Source organism: Rhamphochromis sp. 'chilingali' (assembly GCF_963969265.1).
Source record: "Rhamphochromis sp. 'chilingali' genome assembly, chromosome: 6".
Classification (NCBI taxonomy): domain Eukaryota; kingdom Metazoa; phylum Chordata; class Actinopteri; order Cichliformes; family Cichlidae; genus Rhamphochromis; species Rhamphochromis sp. 'chilingali'.
This window is the reverse complement of record NC_137933.1, coordinates 30,857,578-30,878,376: the sequence shown is the minus strand read 5'-3', so window position 1 is coordinate 30,878,376 and position 20,799 is coordinate 30,857,578. Positions and strand designations below refer to the sequence as shown.

Sequence of the window (20,799 nt, the reverse complement as noted above, 5' to 3'; positions counted from 1 at the left end):
TTTTGCACTCTCTGGTCAACTGACTCAGTGAATCAAATGACTCAAAAATCCAATTCACTTTGGTGAGTGACTCATTAAAACTCGATTCAGTAAAAAGAATCAAATTTACCATCACTAGGAAGAACCGGGTCCAGGGCAGGGGTGGATCTAGAAGGGTGGCATGGGGTGGCATGTACCATCCTAAAATCATCTCTTGCCACCACAAGTGCTACTCTAGTTTTGCATATGACAGTGTTGTTTATTAAAATAAGATAGCATAAGCACTTTGAGCGTAGTTACAGTTAAAAGTGATTATAAATTCTAAAACTGAATATATTGATAATTTCCTCTTACTTTTGCTGTTTTGCTTCCACCACAATAAAATCACAGTTCCTGCACAGCTCTCTCTAAGTGTACTTTAAGAACAGTTTCTCATCTAAAAATCAAAATTTTCTGCATTATTTGCTTTCTTATTACCCACCTGTCTACCGTTGTGTACAGCGCTGTCGGCCAGTGTTTTTTTAATGACCTCCGACAAGAAAGCGCCATTTCTGCTGTTCAATGCAGAAGAAATGTAAACTTTTTAAAATGATGGCACATTGCAAAACACTTAGCTGTGTCTCTAATCAAACCTCTGTAACTTTGCTCTGCTTCACTTCAGCAGCATCAGGTAATGTTCATATGTTGATGCATGGTTTTCTTTTGTTTTTGTTCTACTGCAGAATATTTTTAAGGATATCTGCTATAAAAAGCCAGGCCAGAAAAATCTCGTTAATGTTTTTCTGTTTTATCCTCAGGTACTTTGACATGGTACTTTGGCATCTGCTGTGATGCTTACACCTCTGATGAAGTCTCACAAGTGTCAGTACTGATAAATGATCAGAATTATAATATTTCTGACTGTCTGAGACAAAATTTCCCCAATTCAAATTGAATCAAAATCGTGGATCGAATCGAATCAGGACCTTGTGAATTGGAATCAAATCGATCGTAGAAATCAGTGACAATACCCAGCCCTATTTCACACAGGTGGTTGGTTGGTGCACTCTGGAAATGGAATAAAGGTGAGTGTTATTAACCTTTTGGGGTCCACGGACACACAGCACCTCCAAATCACATAACTGATTTAAGATGACTTTAAGCTCCAATAAGCTGCAGCCACGCTGAGTCTCTATTTCAGCCTGTGTTGAAAGTTCAGACTTCAAAGTATACACCGGTTTTTAAATTTTAATGACAGACCACTAAATCCAGAGTTAAGATAAAAAAAAAATATATAAGCATTTTTTTCTAAATACTATTGTCTCATTTTGTGTGTTTTTGTTTTTAAAGCATTTTCTAAGGACAGCACAAAAACACTAAAGAAAAAAAATAGCCACCTCTTTCCTACTGGTGGAAAAATGTAGCATGTCGACCAATTCTTTTTTAAAAAGTCAACGCGTGGGATTTGGTTGTTTAGGAATAGGGGAAGGTTTTAGGAGTGATGGCAGAGAGACAGAACGAGCAAGTGAAAGAGAGAGACAGAGAGATATCGATAGCGAGTTTTGAGATGTGAGAGATTTGTGAGGTTTAGTGTGGAGTGTGTAGTTAGTCTGTTATGTAGTCGTTGTTTTGTTTTGTGTGTCAGTGAGGGCACTAATGACTGTGACAAACCACTAACCTACTGATCGGAAGGTTAGTGGTTCGATCCCTGGCTCCTCCAGTCTGTATGTCAAGTATCCTTGGGCAAGATACTAACCCCAAGTTGCTCTCCGATGCAACATCGGAGTGTGAATGTGTATGAATGTAGTTAGGAAGCACGCAGAAGTCTAGAAGAAAGTGCATGTGTGACTGGGTGAATGTGGAATGTTTTACTTACTTTGAGTACTCCAGGAGAGTAGAAAAGCGCTATATAAGAATCAGTCCATTTACAAAGGCAGATTGCAATGCAAATGCTGTCTCCAGGTGGAAAAGAGGTGTGATACACCTCCTGTTGTTAGGCCTGCAGGTTTATTGCTGTGGTGTTCTCCTCTGTCTTGTGGCAGACAAACATTTTTTTTTTTTTTTTTTACTGGCACAAATAATTTGTGGGGCATCTTATTAAGACACCTGATTGTTCTCTCATTTTCATTATAGTAATAGTTTTAAATGGTTGTACAAAATAAAAAAACAAAAAAAACACCAGGTGTATTTGCTGCATTTGTTGATAAATAGTTGTATATGTTTACAAAATGTGTGTAAGTTTTCAAAATGTACAATTTATATTAGCATTTAAAGTTATAGAAATAATTTACTCAACACGTCTGTGGTTTTTACAGTTAAAAAAACAAAACAAAAAAACACTACTAGGATTTTATGTTTGGTTTTTTTTATGTTTTATTCATGTCTCTAATCATCTGGCGTTTGCTAAAAATCTGACGTGGAAGAGCAATTTTACCTTTCAGAACAACAACCCAAGCACTGTGTGAAATGTACAGGTTATAGGTCATATTAAAGGTGGGAAAAACCTGTGAAATATATACTGGCTTATGTTTTTTCCCCCACAACAGCAACTTACATTTTAACAAGAATATGCTAAAATTCTTGTTAAAGAATTTAACACACACAAACGCACACACAGAACTGGGGTTGTTGTGCACTTCACCTATAGGAAGACTTTGTTCACTTAAAAGTCACAAATTAAAAATCAGAAAGCTACAGACAAGAACATGAAATACAATTCGTTTTTTTATTTAATATAAGGCAACGAAAGAAATCACATCTTACAAACAGGTTACACACAAACCCTAGTTATCAAAATAGCTACAAGTAATTTAAAGCCCAAACCCATTCCCAATGATGTAACAACTGCCAAGCTGAATATTATAAAGTGCGTTCTTATTCTCAATCATCACCAAGGCAAAGTTGTCATTATGTTTTTCTCAAAGTGAACCTGACAGAACTTTCAGGCGCTAAGCATGTGTTTTTAATCACTTTAATATCTCAGTTGCATCTACACAGCATTCATTTACCTTTCACATCAATCAAAATGTACTGCTTGAAGGATCATTTGATCAATAACATGTGTTCCCTTGCTTTGCAAATGTAAAATTAAATTGAGATTTTAAAAAAGACAAAGAAGAGAGTCCATATTCAACACTGTAAGTCAGCATCTTTCGCCGTCTACGGATCGGTCAGTTCTTTTCTCTAAAGAAAAGGAAAGACATGTTAATGTTTACTTTAATCTTTTAGTTTAGTAAGAAAGGCAGACTCATAGGCAGCATTTGAATTTATAATGCAAGCTGCATATATGATTTGTTCTACTAATAACAAACAACAGAGATAATGCATTCAAAAATTCATGCCACAGCTCTCCCACGTCAACTGCAAGCAGAATCATGCAAAGGGCAACATGAACACATTGGGAACTGCATGAAGGATGAGGCAGTTATTAAATCCTGTCCATTGAAAAAAAGCTGGAATGAGCAGAGAGTGGAAAAGGAAACAAAAAAGGACAAAAACAAACAAAAAACTAAAAAAAAAAAGGAAATAAGTTAATGTCATTCCAGGGCCACAGCTTTTAGACAAGTCCACTTTATCATATCACTGGGAGTCACTTTAGACACATCAAAGATTATTTTCAGTCAACTGGAGACACCTAATGGCTAAAATGGTGTATTATTTCACACTCAAACTTCTGTCCTAAAATGTATTTGAATTTTAAAAGAGTTAATATGTAGTTTGTCTTTAAATATCAAACTGACCCTGGAAATCAGGAGTTAAAATGTCAAAACAAAGGGTGATAAAGAAGCTGATAAGAGACAATAAGGCACTGCAGTAAGTGACATTAATGACAGGAGCGTTGCAGGGGAGAGGTCTGGGGTTTGGAGGGAAGCACACCTGGCAGCAAAGGTTCCCTGGATGAGTCCAAGACCTGGTGAAAATGAAGCCAGGTCAGAATTGTCTCTCTTTTACAGTTTGTGCGTGTCTCACTCTCATGGACATACGTACACACACACGCCCACACATTCACCCAGCCTTGCCAGAGTGTTACAAGTTTAATGTTTTGTGATGACTTTGAATGTCTGGATGGCAAATGTGAGAACCACAGATATTTTCATATTGGCTGCATGGATTTCCCTAAACCTTTCAAACATAATAAGCCTCTCTCGTGTGAGAAATAAATTTCAAGTTAGTTTTGACTGATGGCTGTCTTTGTATCATAAAGGCAATCTCAGAACTAAAGGTATAGTTTAGATGCTTGGTTTTATTCTTTTGATTTAACAAGCTCAAACATTAAACAAACGATAAAACCATTTCCTAACATCCTTGAACCCTGCTGAGTTGCTTCTATATTTAGTGATTGCATGGTCCCGTCTATCACAAGCAACAATCATCTTATAAGCAACAATCAGCTTAGATAAGCTACAATCGGCTTATCTATCAGATTTGTTATCATTTTTTGCGCCATCATGCCATATGCTTGGGTCAGTTGATCAACAGCTTTTAATAGTTCAAAGAAGGAGACTGGTTTTCACTGTAAAAACGATCCATTTAAGACCAAGGAGTCAACCTCATTAAGTACTCAAATCTCAACTAAAAACACACTTGGTTTCATTATCCTTTCCAGTTTAACTGGTGTATTTCTTCTGTTCCTTCAAAAGCAGGCTTAATTTATTCTTGCTCTCCAACATTTCATTAATTTTGATTCTACTGTCATTCTTTTTAATTCTCTGTTTATTATGTATTTCTCAGTATATTGTAAATACTTTTTGCTTGGTACACCATCTCCAGCTGTTACAGATTTTAGTCAGAATGAACCTTAAAGTTGGATCAGAACTGCTGGATATGTTTATCTAGTCTAATATCACTGAGATTAACAGGAGAGGTAGCTGAATAACACTGCTACAGTATTCCGCAAATTTCCACGTGTCATGTCTGGAAAACAGAATTTATAGACATCATGTCCATTTTCTAGTTGCTTTTCCAATTCAGGGTCACCAAATGGTTGGAGCCTGTTCATGGTGAGGGACGGGGAACAGCTTGGAGAGTTCTATCACAGGGCTAAAACATAAGGACAGACAAACATTTACACTCATATCTACAAATATGCCCAACTTAGATTTAACCTAATATGCATGTTTTTTGGATTGTATATTAGGTCAGAGTTTACAGAAATCCATGCAAAGATAATCATCATTGTTTTCACATTTACCATCATTTAAGCCAGCAGCCGTTCCAGTTAAAACCATTCTCAGTCACAACGGGGGTCACATATTTTTAAGGTCAGGAAACAGTTAGACAACAGGGAAAATAGCCTGGAATAAACAGCATTCTTTGAGGCCAGCATGCAATTCAATATAATATAAGCACTTTTTTTGAACAGCCTGCTGTGTCAGGTGAGACCAGTTTTTTTTCACAGCTGACTTGTATATGAACCGCTGACAGGCATATTAGAAATGATGCATGCTATGGAACTCCAGCTGACAGCAAACAAGATTTTTCTGTTTGTTTTAAAACAGCTACCAGTCAAGAAAAACTCGCTCTGCAAGAATCCAGCAAGCAAACAGTCAAGTTTTCTTCCAAGAACTCCAGCTAACACAGGAACACATAGGAAAACTAACAAGTGATCTTTCCCTTTTCCTCCTTTTTTAACGGATTGTCATTTCATTATGGTAAACAAAGACAGCCTACAACTAAAGCATGTCAGGATTTCCATATTAGTAAGGTAAATTATTAATAATCACGTAGTCTGTGACTACACTTCTTATTCCGTCCTCTGGATTTAAAAAGAGCAAACTGTTGACAGATTTTTTTCTTTAATGAACCGGTATTGACAGTCAAATATGACAGCTACAAGAGGAATGACGTTTTTTGGAATAATAGAAAAACACCAATACAATTCTCCCTCTCCTCCTCTCACCTGGTATGTGGTTCCAGCCCAGAACTGCTTCATCTCCCCCCTGCAGCCTGCCACCACAGCAGAAGTTATCACAGTGAAGGGCACTAAGTAAAGCAGAGCAGGCTGTCCCATTCCTGACAGCAACATCACGATGAATGTCAGTATCATTCCCAGGAAATAGGCTAAAAAGAAATATGAAGAAGGAAAGAGATATGGTAAACTTAAAGCTTACACCTGGCTTTATATGGCAGCCTTTCAGTTGACAAGTGTGAAAAGAGACTCAGTAAAAAGCTAATTCAGTGCACTTGTAAATAAAACTTTATTACTACATCAGCTAATAAACCTCAAAGACTAAAAAGTAAAACTGCAGCTAAATACAAGTGAACCCTTTGAAAGTACAGAGAATTGAACTTGCAGGTCATAAAAATGGTAACAAACAAAATGATGCATAAAAGCTATATTCATGTATTCAATAGTAAAACTAGGTAGTTATCAACAGTTCAAGCTGGAAAAAGTTGTGCTAACGACTTGTCTTTGACTCATGTGCTCCAATTAAGAAGATGACATTTGAAGTAAGGGTTGTAATTTTAATTTTTTTTAAATAAAGTTATCCTCGAGAGATTACTCGGTTTGAATTATACTTCAATGTCAACAATGTTCAAAAGATAAATTACAGAGATGTAATGAGCTGGAAAAGCCTGTAAAGTATTTCTAAAGGCCTTCTATTCCACTTATCCAGTTCAGGGGCTGGAGGGCTGGAGACCCGACAGATAGTCAGTTTGCTGTGGGGCTCATGCTCAAATTCACACCACGACCAATTTAGGATCATCATTCGCCTAAAATCATATCTTCAGACTGTGGGATGAAGATTGCAAAAGTCCACTTTTAGACAATGCTCTGTGGCCAACTATTGAACCATTTTAAGCTAAAAAAAAATAAATAAATCTTGTTTGGAGGTATAAGGCATTGCACACCAACACGTAAATGTCATCCAAGCTGCACACCACGGTGAAAGGAACATCATGGTCTGTTTGCAAGTGTTCTTATAAAATACTTCGTCAGTGCAGCGACACAATAAATTATGTTTGGTATGCCAATTTTAAAGAGGAAGTAGAGAGAAGAACATGATGAGTATACCAACAGGACTTTGGATTTGAGCAAGGTTGTCACTGACTCTGTTGAGAACAAGGTCAGTAAGATGCAGTGGTATTGGGTGAGTCTGGGCTTTTTGTAAACATTATTGAAAAAACATTACCACTTAAATGTTGGAAATATGCATTCACACAGTCCCATTATCGTGCTATTAAATATTATAGATTACTGCTATGCAATATTATTTTTTGCTTTGTGCGCTTATATGTATGTATAACAAAGAGATAACAGAGACCAAGTGAATGAGGGAGTGTGTTTGCATTGGTACAACACAGCATTAAAAATCCAGGAAAAAAAAAACATTTTGCAATTCTGAGAATTTCTAATGGAGACCGTTGTGACTGAAAGAGGTTCTACAAGTCATGTAAGTCGAGAGTTCACTTGCCTTTTCCAGCCTGCACTGTGAATGATTTCTCAGTTTGTGTAATAAAGACATGAAATGTACAAATGTTCTCGTGTTATCAGTTAAGTCATGTTGACATAGATGAAGATCAGACCACATTTTATGAGTAATAAAACTAAAAAGAGCTCATAAGCGTTTGCGTGACATTGCATGAAGTTCAATATGAAGAACGTGAGTTCAGTCCTGGCAGTCAATACAAATGACTGATCACATGCAATATGATAAGAAAATAAGAAAAGAAAAGAAATAGTGTACGTTTAAACCAGCAATTCACTCAAACAGATCGGGGTTTGGCAAAAATCAAACCCCGATCTGAATATTTTCCCCCTTTTCACAAAATTCAATGACTTTACACACAAGACATTGTGTGTGTGTGTGTTTGTTTTTTTAAATCCATGAAAATTAATGACAGACCCAACAAAATGATAACAGATGTGTGATACCTATGCAGCAACTGACGAAGTAGACTTTCCTCTTGCTCTTGATCCAAACATCAAACCTGCTGCAGTAGGCAACCAAAAGACCTGTGGGTCCAACAACAATGCAGGGTGAGAGCCACTCATCATTACACATACATCATCCAGTATGAAATCCTGTATGTATGGGTTAGTGACTCATTCATTTCCCCCCCTATTTACAGTTAATGATGTAAAGAGACTAACCGAAGACATATGAAATCTATAGAAGAGTCTAGCTAAACTCAAACCACGGACTCTGCATTTATTGAGTAAGCACCCTAACATTTTGCTATCAAGTTGCAATTTTAAATTAGTTTTCCTATTTTGTTCTTTGTGTTTTTGAATCAAAGAAACAGACTAGATATTTTTAAAAACAAAAACAAAAAAACAACAACCTTTATTTGTATTAAAAACTAAATCTAACACATTGTTAAGAATTGCTTCATATGTCTAACTAATGTTTGTACACAGAAATGCTCACACATATAAGCAGTGGTGTAAAGGTGAACTGTGAGAGCGTCTACATCCTTACCTGGGACAATGATGTCGCCGTAACCCAGGATGGAGAACTGCATCATACACAGGTTCTGAGCCCAAGCTAAGAGACGCGGGACACGCATCACCACAGGAAGCTGAGAAAATGAAGCATTACAGATGCTAAAAATGACAAAAAGGCCAACAGCAGAAATCTTGTTCAGTGTCTTTGTGTTCCACCTAATCTGACGGCCGTCCCTTAGCTTTACTTGAATCCAACCTATAGCAGGTACACTTTTCTACACTGCTGTAGATTACTTTGCATATTTTCTGATACACAGACATTTCCAGCTAAATCTTTCATTTCCATATTTCAGAATCCATCCGGTCTGTGTAGACATAAAGAACGAAGCTCTAAACAAAAGGACTGCTATCATTTATTGTTGTCTGTATTGTGTTTTTGTAATACCTGAACTGAACTTCTTAAATCTTACCTCCCACTTTTATTTTTTCCACAATAAGATCGAGAACAAGCAAACCCACTCAGGAATTTAGTAAAATAAAAAATGAAAACCAAAGAAAAAAAAAAGCTAGTCACCATGTGTGTAGGCAATTTTTACACAAATCAATAAGAATACAAAACAATTTGTCTCAAGGAGTATGAAAATAATGCATTCCTGATTAATTAATGAGCTGTAAAACTGCTGCTCTAATCTTTCTTAAGCAATATTGCTGGAAAATGTGGTAACTTATAAGCACCCATCACCGTGCACCTTTTTTATTAATATCCTGTAACAAAAACATGCGTGTGCACATAACTAGCTCACAACATTACTTGCTGCAAACAAACAAAAAAACCCACATCTTTCTCGTGCCAAAAAGATATTTTTAATCATATTAGTTTCTTCTTAACCACCTTCTGGACATGCATGACAGACATGCATATTGATACACGTATATAAACCTTTTATCATTTTAACATATGTATATATGTACACATTTTAACATATGTACACATTTACCCAATCAAAACGTAAAATTAGTTCTTTCACAGACTAAAACATCAACCGCCACCGTACCTCCCTACCCACCTCAGCTATCATTACAACAAAAACAAAACCAAACAAAAAAGGAAAAAGTAGTGGATGGGTAACAAGTCAAGCCTTACTTTCTCAGAGGGAGGCTGGGGTTCAGCGGGGATCTCCACACCTTGTGTCTAAGACAGAACCCGCCCAACCCCAGTGCACAGTTAGTCTATTGTTCCCCTCAGGGCATCTACAACAAGCAGTCCATGTCAGCTGGGTTGTTAATGAAGCCATAACAAACGTGTAAGGGAGTTCCACCAAGCCCATCTTATAGTGCTCCGTTTGTGACTCTGGTAAAGAGTGATTTTTTTTTTTTAACCCACTTCCTGAACCCAAATTTATACAAGTGAATCTGAGTATTAAAAGAAGAGTTACAATGCAGATTAGTTTGTCCATTAGACATAAAATGTTGCCTTAATTAGGCTGTGAATTTTTATGTATACAATAGTGTGAAAAGTCTTGAGTTAGCCCTCATGTTTTTATATTTTGCTAGGAAAATGAAAAAATATGGTTGAAGTGATTCCATGATGGTTGAACCAGGACTCTTAGGCTTCTTGAACAAGACAAAAAGCTTTTCTTTGGGTATTGGCTGCCTTTTCTTTTGTTCTCTGTTAAGATGATCCCACATTACCTCAATAATTTTGAGGTCTGGGCTCTGGGGACACCAATCGATGACTAATAGTGTTCCACTGTGTGTTTTTTCTATCCAGGTGTGCTTTTACTGTGTTGGAAGTGTGTTTGCTGGGATCATTCTCGTGCTGAAATATGAAGCTGCTCCAGCCCCAAACTCTGACAGAAACTCTGCTGCCTTTTACAGATGGCTGCAGACATTCACTATTGTCCCTCCCTCCTGACCTCCTTTGTACATTTTGATCATTTGGATTTAACACCCAATGGGACCTGTTGCCACTGATTTTCAGTCCAGCACTTGTGAATTTGGTATACCTCAGCTTCGTCTCATTTTCTCCTGTTTCTTAAGAATTGCTTCTAGACAGTTACTGTATCTGATGAGGGTAGATATTTTTAGTCTGTTACTTCTTCTTTTCTTCTCTACTTGTTCAGCTTCCTTAATTTTTTTAAGGACGCTCTGCACACCATGCTAAGATATGGTTTTTAGCTAATAACTTTATTTCCAACAGCCTTTTTTCTAAGCTGTCTGTTAAGCGTAGACACAGAGGTTCATCTTTTTTTAGCTTTGAATTATTCATCGGTCAGTGTTAAGTAACCTAATAAACATTCCCCTGAAAACGAGTGAAAAATCAGCCAATGGCCAAAGAAAAACTTTGGCAGACCTTTAGAAACCCTGGAGAATTTTTGCTCAAGACCAGTTTAAAAGACAAGTCTGGCTCCATGGATGGGAAATATAAAAAAAATAAAATTCTAAGTGACCTTCTAGTCTTTATGGCGCACGTTTGAAGAAATTCTCTCATAATGTGAAAGAGATTTTGCATTCACATCAGTACAGTCAGACTTGGATATGGATAAAGCCAGCTGTGAAGAAAAAAATTGGGTTTTTTTCCCAAATTAACAATAGCCCTAAAAACAGTTTGGTGGAGTTCCCCTTCAAGATGGGAAACAATGCAGGAAGCTTACCTTCTCTCCAGATGCATCTGGGCCCAGGGCAACCTGCACCATGATGCTTACTCCATTCTGTGGCAAAGGGGGAGATGCCAAGCATTCATATCAAATTACTTAATGAAAATGAAATAACATCATACTAAAACACCAGAGCAAAATATCCTCAGAAAGGCCCTCAGAGAGTGCAAAAGCTAATGCCTCATCTCATGTTGTCTAAGCGATCTTAGATTAGATTAGATTAGATAGAACTTTATTAATCCCTCGGGTGGGTTCCTCTGGGAAATTCGATTTCCAAAAAGCACAGCACCGACAGAAGTTTCAGAGTTAAGATCTAGATCTAAACCAAAATTTAGACAGAGTGTACTCACACTAGACATAGTTGCCTCGCCTGAGCACGACTGTTATACATCCCCACTCCCCTTATGGCTTGTGCTCATATAAACCGGAGTAAACTTCAGTTTGTTTCGCTCACCCTCTTTCGTAGACTGTTGCTGTTGAAAAGCACTCCTGCAGAGCATCAGTTTGTCATTGACGAAAAAGTGAAAATCTATGCTCAGGCCTGTGGACCACTCACACTACTGTGCTCAAGCATTCCTGAACCGTAAAGATTCACTTATCTATATCCAGGCATGGCATCCAGTGATCTAACTAGTACAACTAGACTTTGCCTCAATTCAGTACAGCTGAAATTCCTTCTGCCTCAGATCAGATCCACAACAGAATTTCACAGAGGTAGTCAAACTAAATAAATTCAAGTCATTTTTAATTGTTCTTATGGCTGCCAATGTTATATATAAACCTTATGGCTACTTCTTTGCCTGAGACGACTCTATTCTGAAGTTTTAAATGTTTTAGCTCTGACGTTTTTAGATGTTTCTGCATCTGACTTTTTTTATATGTATAAACTTATTTTGTGGAATTTCTTGTTTGTTTTATTAGTAAACTTACTTTTGGCTTTCTCAGCTTATACGCTCCTGGTTAAATAAAGGTTCAACTATAAGAAAGTATTATTCCCTTTTCCATGCCACACATCTACATTAATTTTTATTAAATTAGGGTGATATTTTTGTAGTTTGTGCACAAACTTGCTAATAGACAAAAACATCCAAGGTGTACATATCAATTTGTGTGCAGGGTTCACTTCATATTAAAAAATAATAACTAATTCAGTGTATAACTAATATTTGATGAGTGGATTCTCAAATGTGTCAGACCTTGAGGCAATAAGAGCAGCAAATGCAGAGAAATAGCAAAAACTTCATTTTTAAAAAAAATCAATAACAACATTACTGCTTTAGCAACAAGATACAGATAAAAAACAAAAATAAAGATAAACATACCTTAGTGAAGAAAGGAGTGATGAAAACAAAGAAGACATCATATACAAGCAGGAGGCTCAGAAGAATCACACAGATCTTCGAGAAATTGGAAAGAAAAAATTATCACCAACTACATGGCTCAAAACTCCATGTGAGGAAATCTGCTAGAAGCTTTGTGAGTGTGATAACATTTTTAATCAAATATCAAAGACGGGAAAAAAACAAAAATTCTTAGGAATGGAGCACTGCCTGACATTCTTACAGGAAGTGTTGATAAATATGAACAAATATATATTTGTATAAATAGAACAACTACAGTGCAAGTATTCATTGTACAAGAAAAAATACCTTGAAATTGGACAGTGAAATTGTCTTCATGAAGTTGAGGCAGAAAGCAATGCCAAGGAGGTCCTGCAGAATCCAGATCCATCTGCAAGACATAAAGACCTCTTTGACTTTAGGGTTTTCATTACTTTAAATGTAGCTATTTCAGGATAAACTGTCTCATAAACATTGTTACAATTTTCTGGGTAATTTTAACCTACAGTGTTGTAGAAATTCACCACCACAGTGGTGTAACCATGTCTGAAAACTGACAGGACTGTGAATGTGTACCTGTCTTCATTTCTGTACACTCCCCAGACCACAGAAATGCTAATGCACACAGCAGCCAACAAGAGAGACCTCACTGAAAAGTTCCAATTCCGGACAGAGAACCTGGAAAAAGACACAGAGCCACATTTAGGTAGAAACAAAGAAACAAAAACAAAACAAGTAAAATTCTTGCACACATTCACCGAGACGCTGATGTTTGTTTGAAGCTTTTCAAGCTTTAAACCACTGGTCTTTTTAATATAAAAACAGAAAAAAAAAAGTTTTTTAAATGTTAGTAACACATCAAAAATCAGACCTTTACTATCCATGAATCACTTGGATCTTGCAGTACTTAATTTCCCCCTTCTGCCTAGATTATTTTACCTCACCATTTGTGTGAACCACTCACTCAACGACAGCATCCCCCCTCTGTGACTTCTGGAGAAATTCACAATTCATTTTTAACTTTTACATGGCTAAGCTCCTCATTTTACTGACCTACCGTACATTCAACCAATTTGCTATACGTTAATTTTTATCTTTTCGTCACTTTAACGCAGTAATTTCCCCAGGTTTTTCAATACAAACAAAATAATATCTCACTCAAAATTAGTCGCCAGGAACTAGTCAATAGTAAAAACTCTCTCTAAAGGTCTGATATCTATTTAATGTTTTAACTACAATGATGTGGTGTATATTTAATGTGGTTCCAAAGTCTGAGGCTCATACCTTAAAGTGCCGCAACCGATTTTGTCCATCACTGCATCAAAACAGCTATAGAGCGCAGAGGCAGATGCCAGGCAGAAGATAACAATAATGACGTAAACTGGAGAAAAATAAATAAATAGATCATATCACCAAAACTCGAGGTAAAATTACTCTGTTAAACAACCAGGAACTGATTAAAAAAAAACAAAAAAACAACAACAACAAAACCCTAACCGAGAACTTTGTAGAAGAAGTACATGAGGACGAGCATCCCGCACATCAAGGCAACAAAGATAACCACTTTGAGAGGAGAGTACAGTGAAAGCTCTCCACTGTCTGCTTTGCTTTCTCCTCCTCCTCCTCCAGACGCACCGCTATTCAACCGTTCCCTGAAACACACAAACAAAAAACCCCTCTTTGAACTGTGTTTGAATTAGAAGAAACAAAACAACATCAGGCAGAATGAAATGTGAAGCAATGCAATACATATGATCTCAGCAAGAGTACATTTAAATGTCACTTGCTCACATCATTATCACCAATTGACATTACACAGTTAATGATATTTTGACTGCATATGAAAAAAATATATAAATCAATGTGTTTTCTGCTATGTTTGGTTTATTTTTAATGAGACATCATTACAGACACGAGTTTTCAGCTCACAGCTGTATAATACTGAAAAATCTCACCTCTCACACGCCCCGCTCCAGTAGCCGCCCAAAACAACTGTGCCAATGGAAATCAGCAGGATGACTGCAATGCTTGGATCGATCTTTGTGGAAGGTGGAGCATACAGCTTCACCTGCATCTCATTCCCGAAGACCTGAGGACGCATGCAAAGAGTTAAAAATGGTCATCAGATTCAAACAAGACATATTAAAGGATTTATTAAAAAGAAAAAGTTCTCTGACCTGCCAAGCTTCCAGGAAATCCTTGTACCTCATGAGAGCGAGAGAAATATTGACCTTCGCGTACTCCGACTCGTTGGCTGATGGGATTGTCTGAAGACATTTTTATAAATATTATCAGTGATTTGGGAATGTTTCAAGTATAATAGAGCAACAATAAAACAAACAAAAAACACTTCGAGATGAGACTTTTTTAAATAAATTGACTCTAGATCAATTAAACTGCATAGAATTTAATTTTTTGTGAGGTGGTAGAAGTATCAGTTTTACCGCTTGCTTTTGTTGTGAAAGTGTTCGTGCAGGGACAGAAGTACAGGGCAGATGTGTATTAGTGGTCTTGAGACTCAATGCACTCTTTATGATTTGGTGGATTGGTGATCACCGATCACAGGATGCAACACTGGCGTATATTTTTCAATAAAGCAACACTGGGTAAGCTTACAGTTTACTTCTTCTGTTACTAGTCACCTTGGACATTTGCAGGAAGATCTAAACATAAATATACTGTTGCCGCACAGCAAGAAGGTCCTGAGTTCAATTCCATCATCAGGCCGGGGTCTTTCTGTGTGGAGTTTGCATGTTCTCCCCGTGTTTGCATGGGTTCTCTCCGGCTACTCCGGCTTCCTCCCACAGTTCAAAGACATGCAGCTTGTGGGGATAGGTTAACTGTTTAATCCAAATTGCCCATAGGTGGGAATGTGCGAGTGAATGTGAGTGCGAATGGTTGTCTGTCCCTGTGTGTTGGCCCTACGACAGACTGGCGACCTGTCCAGGGTATACCCCGCCTCTCGCCCTATGACAGCTGGGATAGGCTCCAGTGCCCCTCGCGACCCTGAAAAGGATAAGCGGAAGCGAATGGATGGATGGATCTATTGTTAAATATGAAAGCATTATAAGGTATTTAGTAAAGGAGACAGGGCTTTTCTTCTTGTTTTTACACTGCATTTTTTACATATTTTAAATTTGTATGGGTGCAAACTTGGGCAGGTCCTGCGTGTGAAAGGGATTAGATCTCACTGGGAGCTCCTGATTAAATGAATGTTATTAAAATTTGACTTCAGTTAAATTTAAGTGAACAACACATGTATGCTCTTGGGTGTCGGCCTTGTAACAGCAACTCTAATATGAGGTATCTGTTTGTGAAGACATAAAGCAGATTCATGTCATAATTTAAAATTAATCAATAAAATTTCAAATTGTCTAGTTAACAGATGAATGAATTACAATGACACCAAACTATTTCACAAGGCAATAAAGCATTTTTAGATGGAAATCCCCACAGAAACACCACATCTGTATCATTTCCTGAATCACGCCTTTGTCTAGCGCACTTCTCTGATCACCCAAAAGCAGCAAAGAGGAAATAATAACTAACCATAAAAAAAAAATTAAAGGAAGATCTCAAATCAGCTTAATCAAGCTAACATCTTACCAGCGTTTCATTGCTGGCAATGAGCAAAGCCATCGCTCCAAGTCCCTGAGCGATAAGGGCCTTCTGGCTGAAATCACAGTTGCCCCTCATCACCACCAGAGCCTTGCCCATTACTGAAGATGCATTGATCCCTGAGCTGTCACACAGCAGAGAGGAAGTCATATTCACCAACTGGTACTCCATCTGAAAAAGTCCATTAACACTTACAGTAAGACAGTGTTTGGAAAGGTGTCAAAACCAAAAGAGCTGTAAAATAGAAAAACTTACTGCAGAATTCAGTGACTGTGCCAGTGGGGTCCAAGAGTGATTGTGAACAATGCAGAACTCCCTCTCTGTATCTCCATTTGAAATATGCGAGATCGCTTCCTGGCCATTTATCTATTGAGAAAGAAATAGTACCCCTTTGATACACTACATATGGAAAATATCTGAACCCAGCCCTGCTTTGACAGTAAAATGTTATCCATGTTCAACACACTTAAGGCTCATTGAGTACCTTGTCATAAATCATTCACACTGAGCCAAGGGACAAATACAAATAAATACAAAATATGGTATAAAATGGTATCAAAATCACATTATGCTCTGAACTATTCATAAGTGCAATAATCTATTTTTTATGAAGAGTACTTCAAGCATTTGCCCACACAGATGCATTTGGAGAGTTAAGAACAACAATTTTTTTCCCCCAGCTAATGGATCTTGTTCATCACTTTTCCATTTCCGAACAAACAAAAACAAAACCCATCAATGCTTACATCATCTGTGTTGAGATCTACAACCTACTAGATGATACTATAAATCTGCTAATGCTTATTGGGTTAGTTTATGCTACAGCATCCTATTAATGAAATAGGATAATTAATTAAAAGTAACTAGGTTAATTTAAATACATTCCAACACTATCACCATCAAATCTCAACAACAACAGCCCAACAGCCCATGTATGTTAGGATATACAAATATTTTAATATTATATAGGACACATGAATGAAGGAAAAGTTGCCAGCTTTTCTTGTAAATCTGCCACTTTTTCCCATAAATTTGACATTTATCAGAAAGTTTTTTTCCTCATATATTTTACATTATTTTCTCATAAATTTAGCTCATACATTGGGGTATAGATCTCATGATTTTTTTTCCTTTAAAAGTTTTATACATTTTTTTTTAAAGAGGGGGGACTTGGATTTTAGCCCAGCCACTTATTAATCACTTTATTTTATTATCGCTGTCACAGTAATCCGTAAACTTTATTTTGTACTCTCAAAGTTAGATATCTCAAAGTTTCATGCCACTTGTCAGCTTTAGTATAGAGTCCCACATGAACACCCGCGCTGTGATCTGCTCACCCAAACGTAAACACTTCCTTGTTGGTGACGTCGCGAAAATCACCGTCTTCAAGTTCCATGGTTTCGGTAAAATTAGATTAAAACGGCCAGCACAGTTATATCTATCTTCACTTCAGCTTTCTTTAAAACAACCTTACCCTAACAGCAGAGCAGTAAAACAGTTTTCCGTGTCGTAGCGCACTGAGGCTAACTGAAATGAACACGAGAGCTAACAATTAACCGCAGTTTGAACGGTTGTATTACAAGAAAACACAATCCCTGAGATAGAGACTAACACGGTCTGCCGACTACATGCTCAACATTTATTCAAAACGTTAACAGTCACAGCTGACCGTTTTTTTCGTCGGTAAGTTTGGCTATCAGGCCCGTCAACAGCTAGTTATCAACATTCACCAACTTACCTCCGACGCTAAACAAAGGAGCGACAAAAATACGACTGCGACAGTTCCTTCCATCTTGTTACCACTCGTTTTTACCTATCCAGACAACATGAAATCACTTCTTTACGGCACGACGACACTTTCTACCCCATAAGCTGTTCCATCATGGCTGTGGTTTAGCTGGCTAGTAGTTGCCGGGGGACTTCCTGTATCGGCTTGTGACATAAACCTGCTGAGCCGCGAGTTTCTGTTTCACCCCAAAGCGTCAGAACAACAACACATATGGCACACGCACACACACTCCTCGTACTAACCACGATTTTAGCACCGTGTAACTTTGGAGACGTTTAAGTTAAGTTTCTTTCACTTAAATAATAAGTGGCAGATAAATTATAATGGCCAGTGTTTAAAACAGAGCTCTAATTCTTTCAAAGTTAAGAAAAGACAACTTTCTTCTTCTATTTTTACCAGATATTTTCTCATAAATGTGACATAGTTTCTCATCAATTTGCTTTTGTTTTCTTATTAATATGCAATTACCCTTTCCTTGTACCCAGCTTTTTTTTTACTTATAAATTTTTTTAATGAATTTGTCCTGTTTCTTCTCATAAATTGGCATTTTTTTCTTGTAATCTTGCATTCTTCTACATAAATTAGCATATTTTTTTTCCAGATTTGTCTGGCAAATTGGCTTTTTTCATTTTTCATATTTTAAAATTTGCTCACAATAATGTTTTTTTTTGGTTGTAAATTTGACAATTGTTTTCTTGTAAAATTGCCTCTTTGTTTTTACTGTAACCAAAGGCAAAGAAAAACTGCAGTCAATTTATGTCCAAAGCACCTGTTTCCTGGGTTTTATTAGATATCAACAGAACCAGGGTTCAGTGCTAGGACCACTGCTGTTTACATTATTCCCCTAGGCAGCATCATTAGAAGACATAGCATACATTTTCACTGCTATGCAGACGGCACGCAGCTCTATCCACGAAGCCAGGTAACACACACCAATTAGTTAAACTGCAGGAATGTCTTAAAGACATAAAGACCTGGATGGCCGCTAACTTTCTGCTTCTTAATTCAGATAAAACTGAGGTTATTGTACTCGGCCCTGAAAATCTTAGAAATATGGTATCTAACCAGATTCTTACTCTGGATGGCATTACCTTGGCCTCCAGTAATGCTGTGAGGAACCTTGGAGTCATTTTTGACCAGGACATGTCCTTCAATGCACATATTAAACAAATATGTAAGACTGCTTTCTTCCATTTGCGCAACATCTCTAAAGTTAGAGATATCCTGTCTCAGAGTGACGCTGATAAACTAGTTCATGCATTTATTACTTCCAGGCTGGACTACTGTAATTCATTATTATCAGGATGTCCTAAAAACTCACTGAAAAGCCTTCAGCTAATCCAAAATGCTGCAGCAAGAGTCCTGACAGGGACTAGAAAGAGAGAGCATATTTCTCCTGTTTTGGCTTCCCTTCATTGGCTTCCTGTTAAATCCAGAATTTAATTCAAAATCCTGCTCCTCACATACAAGGTCTTGAATAATCAGGCCCCATCTTATCTTAATGACCTTGTAGTACCATATCACCCTATTAGAGCGCTTCGCTCTCGCACTGCAGGCTTACTTGTTGTTCCTAGAGTATTTAAAAGTAGAATGGGAGGGAGAGCCTTCAGTTTTCAGGCCCCTCTTCTGTGGAACCAGCTTCCAGTTTGGATTCGGGAGACAGACACTATCTCTACTTTCAAGATTAGGCTTAAAACGTTCCTTTTTGCTGAAGCATATAGTTAGGGCTGGACCAGGTGACCCTGAATCCCCCCTTAGTTATGCTGCAATAGACGTAGGCTGCCGGGGATTCCCATGATGCATTGAGTTTTTCCTTTCCAGTCACCTTTCTCACTCCGTATGTGTTAACAGACCTCTCTGCATTGAATCATATCTGTTATTAACCTCTGTCTCTCTTCCACAGCATGTCTTTCATCCTGTTTTCCTTCTCTCACCCCAACCGGTTGCAGCAGATGGCCCCGCCCCTCCCTGAGCCTGGTTCTGCTGGAGGTTTCTTCCTGTTAAAAAGGAGTTTTTCCTTCCCACTGTCGCCAAAGTGCTTGCTCATAGGGGGTCATATGATTGTTGGGTTTTTCTCTGTACCTATGAAGTGCCTTGAGGCGACTTTTGTTGTGATTTAGCGCTATATAAATAAAATTGAATTGAATTGAAGTTGGACTCAGATCAGGCTCTAGTACCAGTTTGCACCTCAAGAATGAGTCAGTGTGATTTTTTATTTAAATAGGAATTTAATTTCATCCCAGCTGAAAAGTTTCAGCATTAGGTGATATCATTGTATCACTATAGTTATACTCTAAAGCTGCAGTTTGGTTCCATAATGTTTTGATGTATTCATCCTTTTGGTTGCTCTCATTTATTTTCAGCCCAGTAAACTAATAGTTATAGCTGATGGCAGTGTGTTTGAAGTTAAATCTAAAGGTTTTCTTCAAAACTTCCTTCTTTTTGGGGACCGGATATGCAATTTGTAAATTGTTCTTATTCTTAGAGTCAGAAAGGAGGATTATTTAACTTGCGTTCATTAGCTAACATCTTATCAGTCTCAAGTCTTTGGCCACTGATCAGGCAGTCAGACCTCGCTTAGCCTTTTGGGTAATAAAATATGAAGATGGTGTCAAAGAAAACATTTGGCTTTTTCCTAACCACTGGGTGGTTGCATCCATTGTTTGTACTGTCTGGTTAGAAGATGGTTTTTGAGTTATAATCAGAATTAGATTAGGCTACGGTTTGTGAGGGGCTTGGCACTTTTAAGTAAGCAAGATAAGCGTTACCTCTCTGTTTTTAATGGTGATCTATCCTGTTACATCGTATTCCTCAGCACCAGTTAGTTAATAACAGTGTCAGTGCTTGTATGTACAGTCAAGTGCTTATGGAACCAGATATCTCAAACACATCTGCCTTTGCCACATGAATCTTAAACCTTTAAAACCAGCTGAATAAAAACAATAGTAGAGCTTGTAGATAGATGGACAGCTAGTTTGAGGGCAGATCATGTCGGCAGTATCTAGCAGCTTTTGTAAGATTTCCCTCAAGGTTCACAGTTTTTATGAT

At 37.5% G+C, this 20,799-nt stretch overlaps 1 protein-coding gene across 3 annotated transcripts; it reads right to left on the bottom strand.

The window, feature by feature from the left end:
- Positions 1-2,664: 2,664 nt before the first annotated feature.
- On the bottom strand, positions 2,665-17,903 carry sppl2a (signal peptide peptidase like 2A). Of its 3 annotated transcripts, XM_080885907.1 has the most exons (17): positions 17,701-17,903; positions 16,218-16,328; positions 15,951-16,133; positions 14,522-14,611; positions 14,300-14,433; positions 13,842-13,996; positions 13,629-13,725; positions 12,921-13,022; positions 12,654-12,735; positions 12,327-12,401; positions 11,002-11,058; positions 9,492-9,539; positions 8,382-8,481; positions 7,835-7,915; positions 5,858-6,018; positions 3,835-3,868; positions 2,665-3,141 (listed from the first exon to the last, which is right to left on the bottom strand). In XM_080885907.1, the coding sequence occupies exons 1-17, from the start codon at positions 17,752-17,754 to the stop codon at positions 3,101-3,103; spliced, it is 1,605 nt and encodes a 534-aa protein (XP_080742033.1). In that variant the 5' UTR covers positions 17,755-17,903; the 3' UTR covers positions 2,665-3,100. The 3 variants fall into 3 exon arrangements, with proteins under 3 accessions (XP_080742033.1, XP_080742035.1, XP_080742034.1); XM_080885909.1 differs by lacking the exon at positions 3,835-3,868; XM_080885908.1 differs by lacking the exon at positions 9,492-9,539.
- Between the last annotated feature and the right edge of the window lie 2,896 nt (positions 17,904-20,799).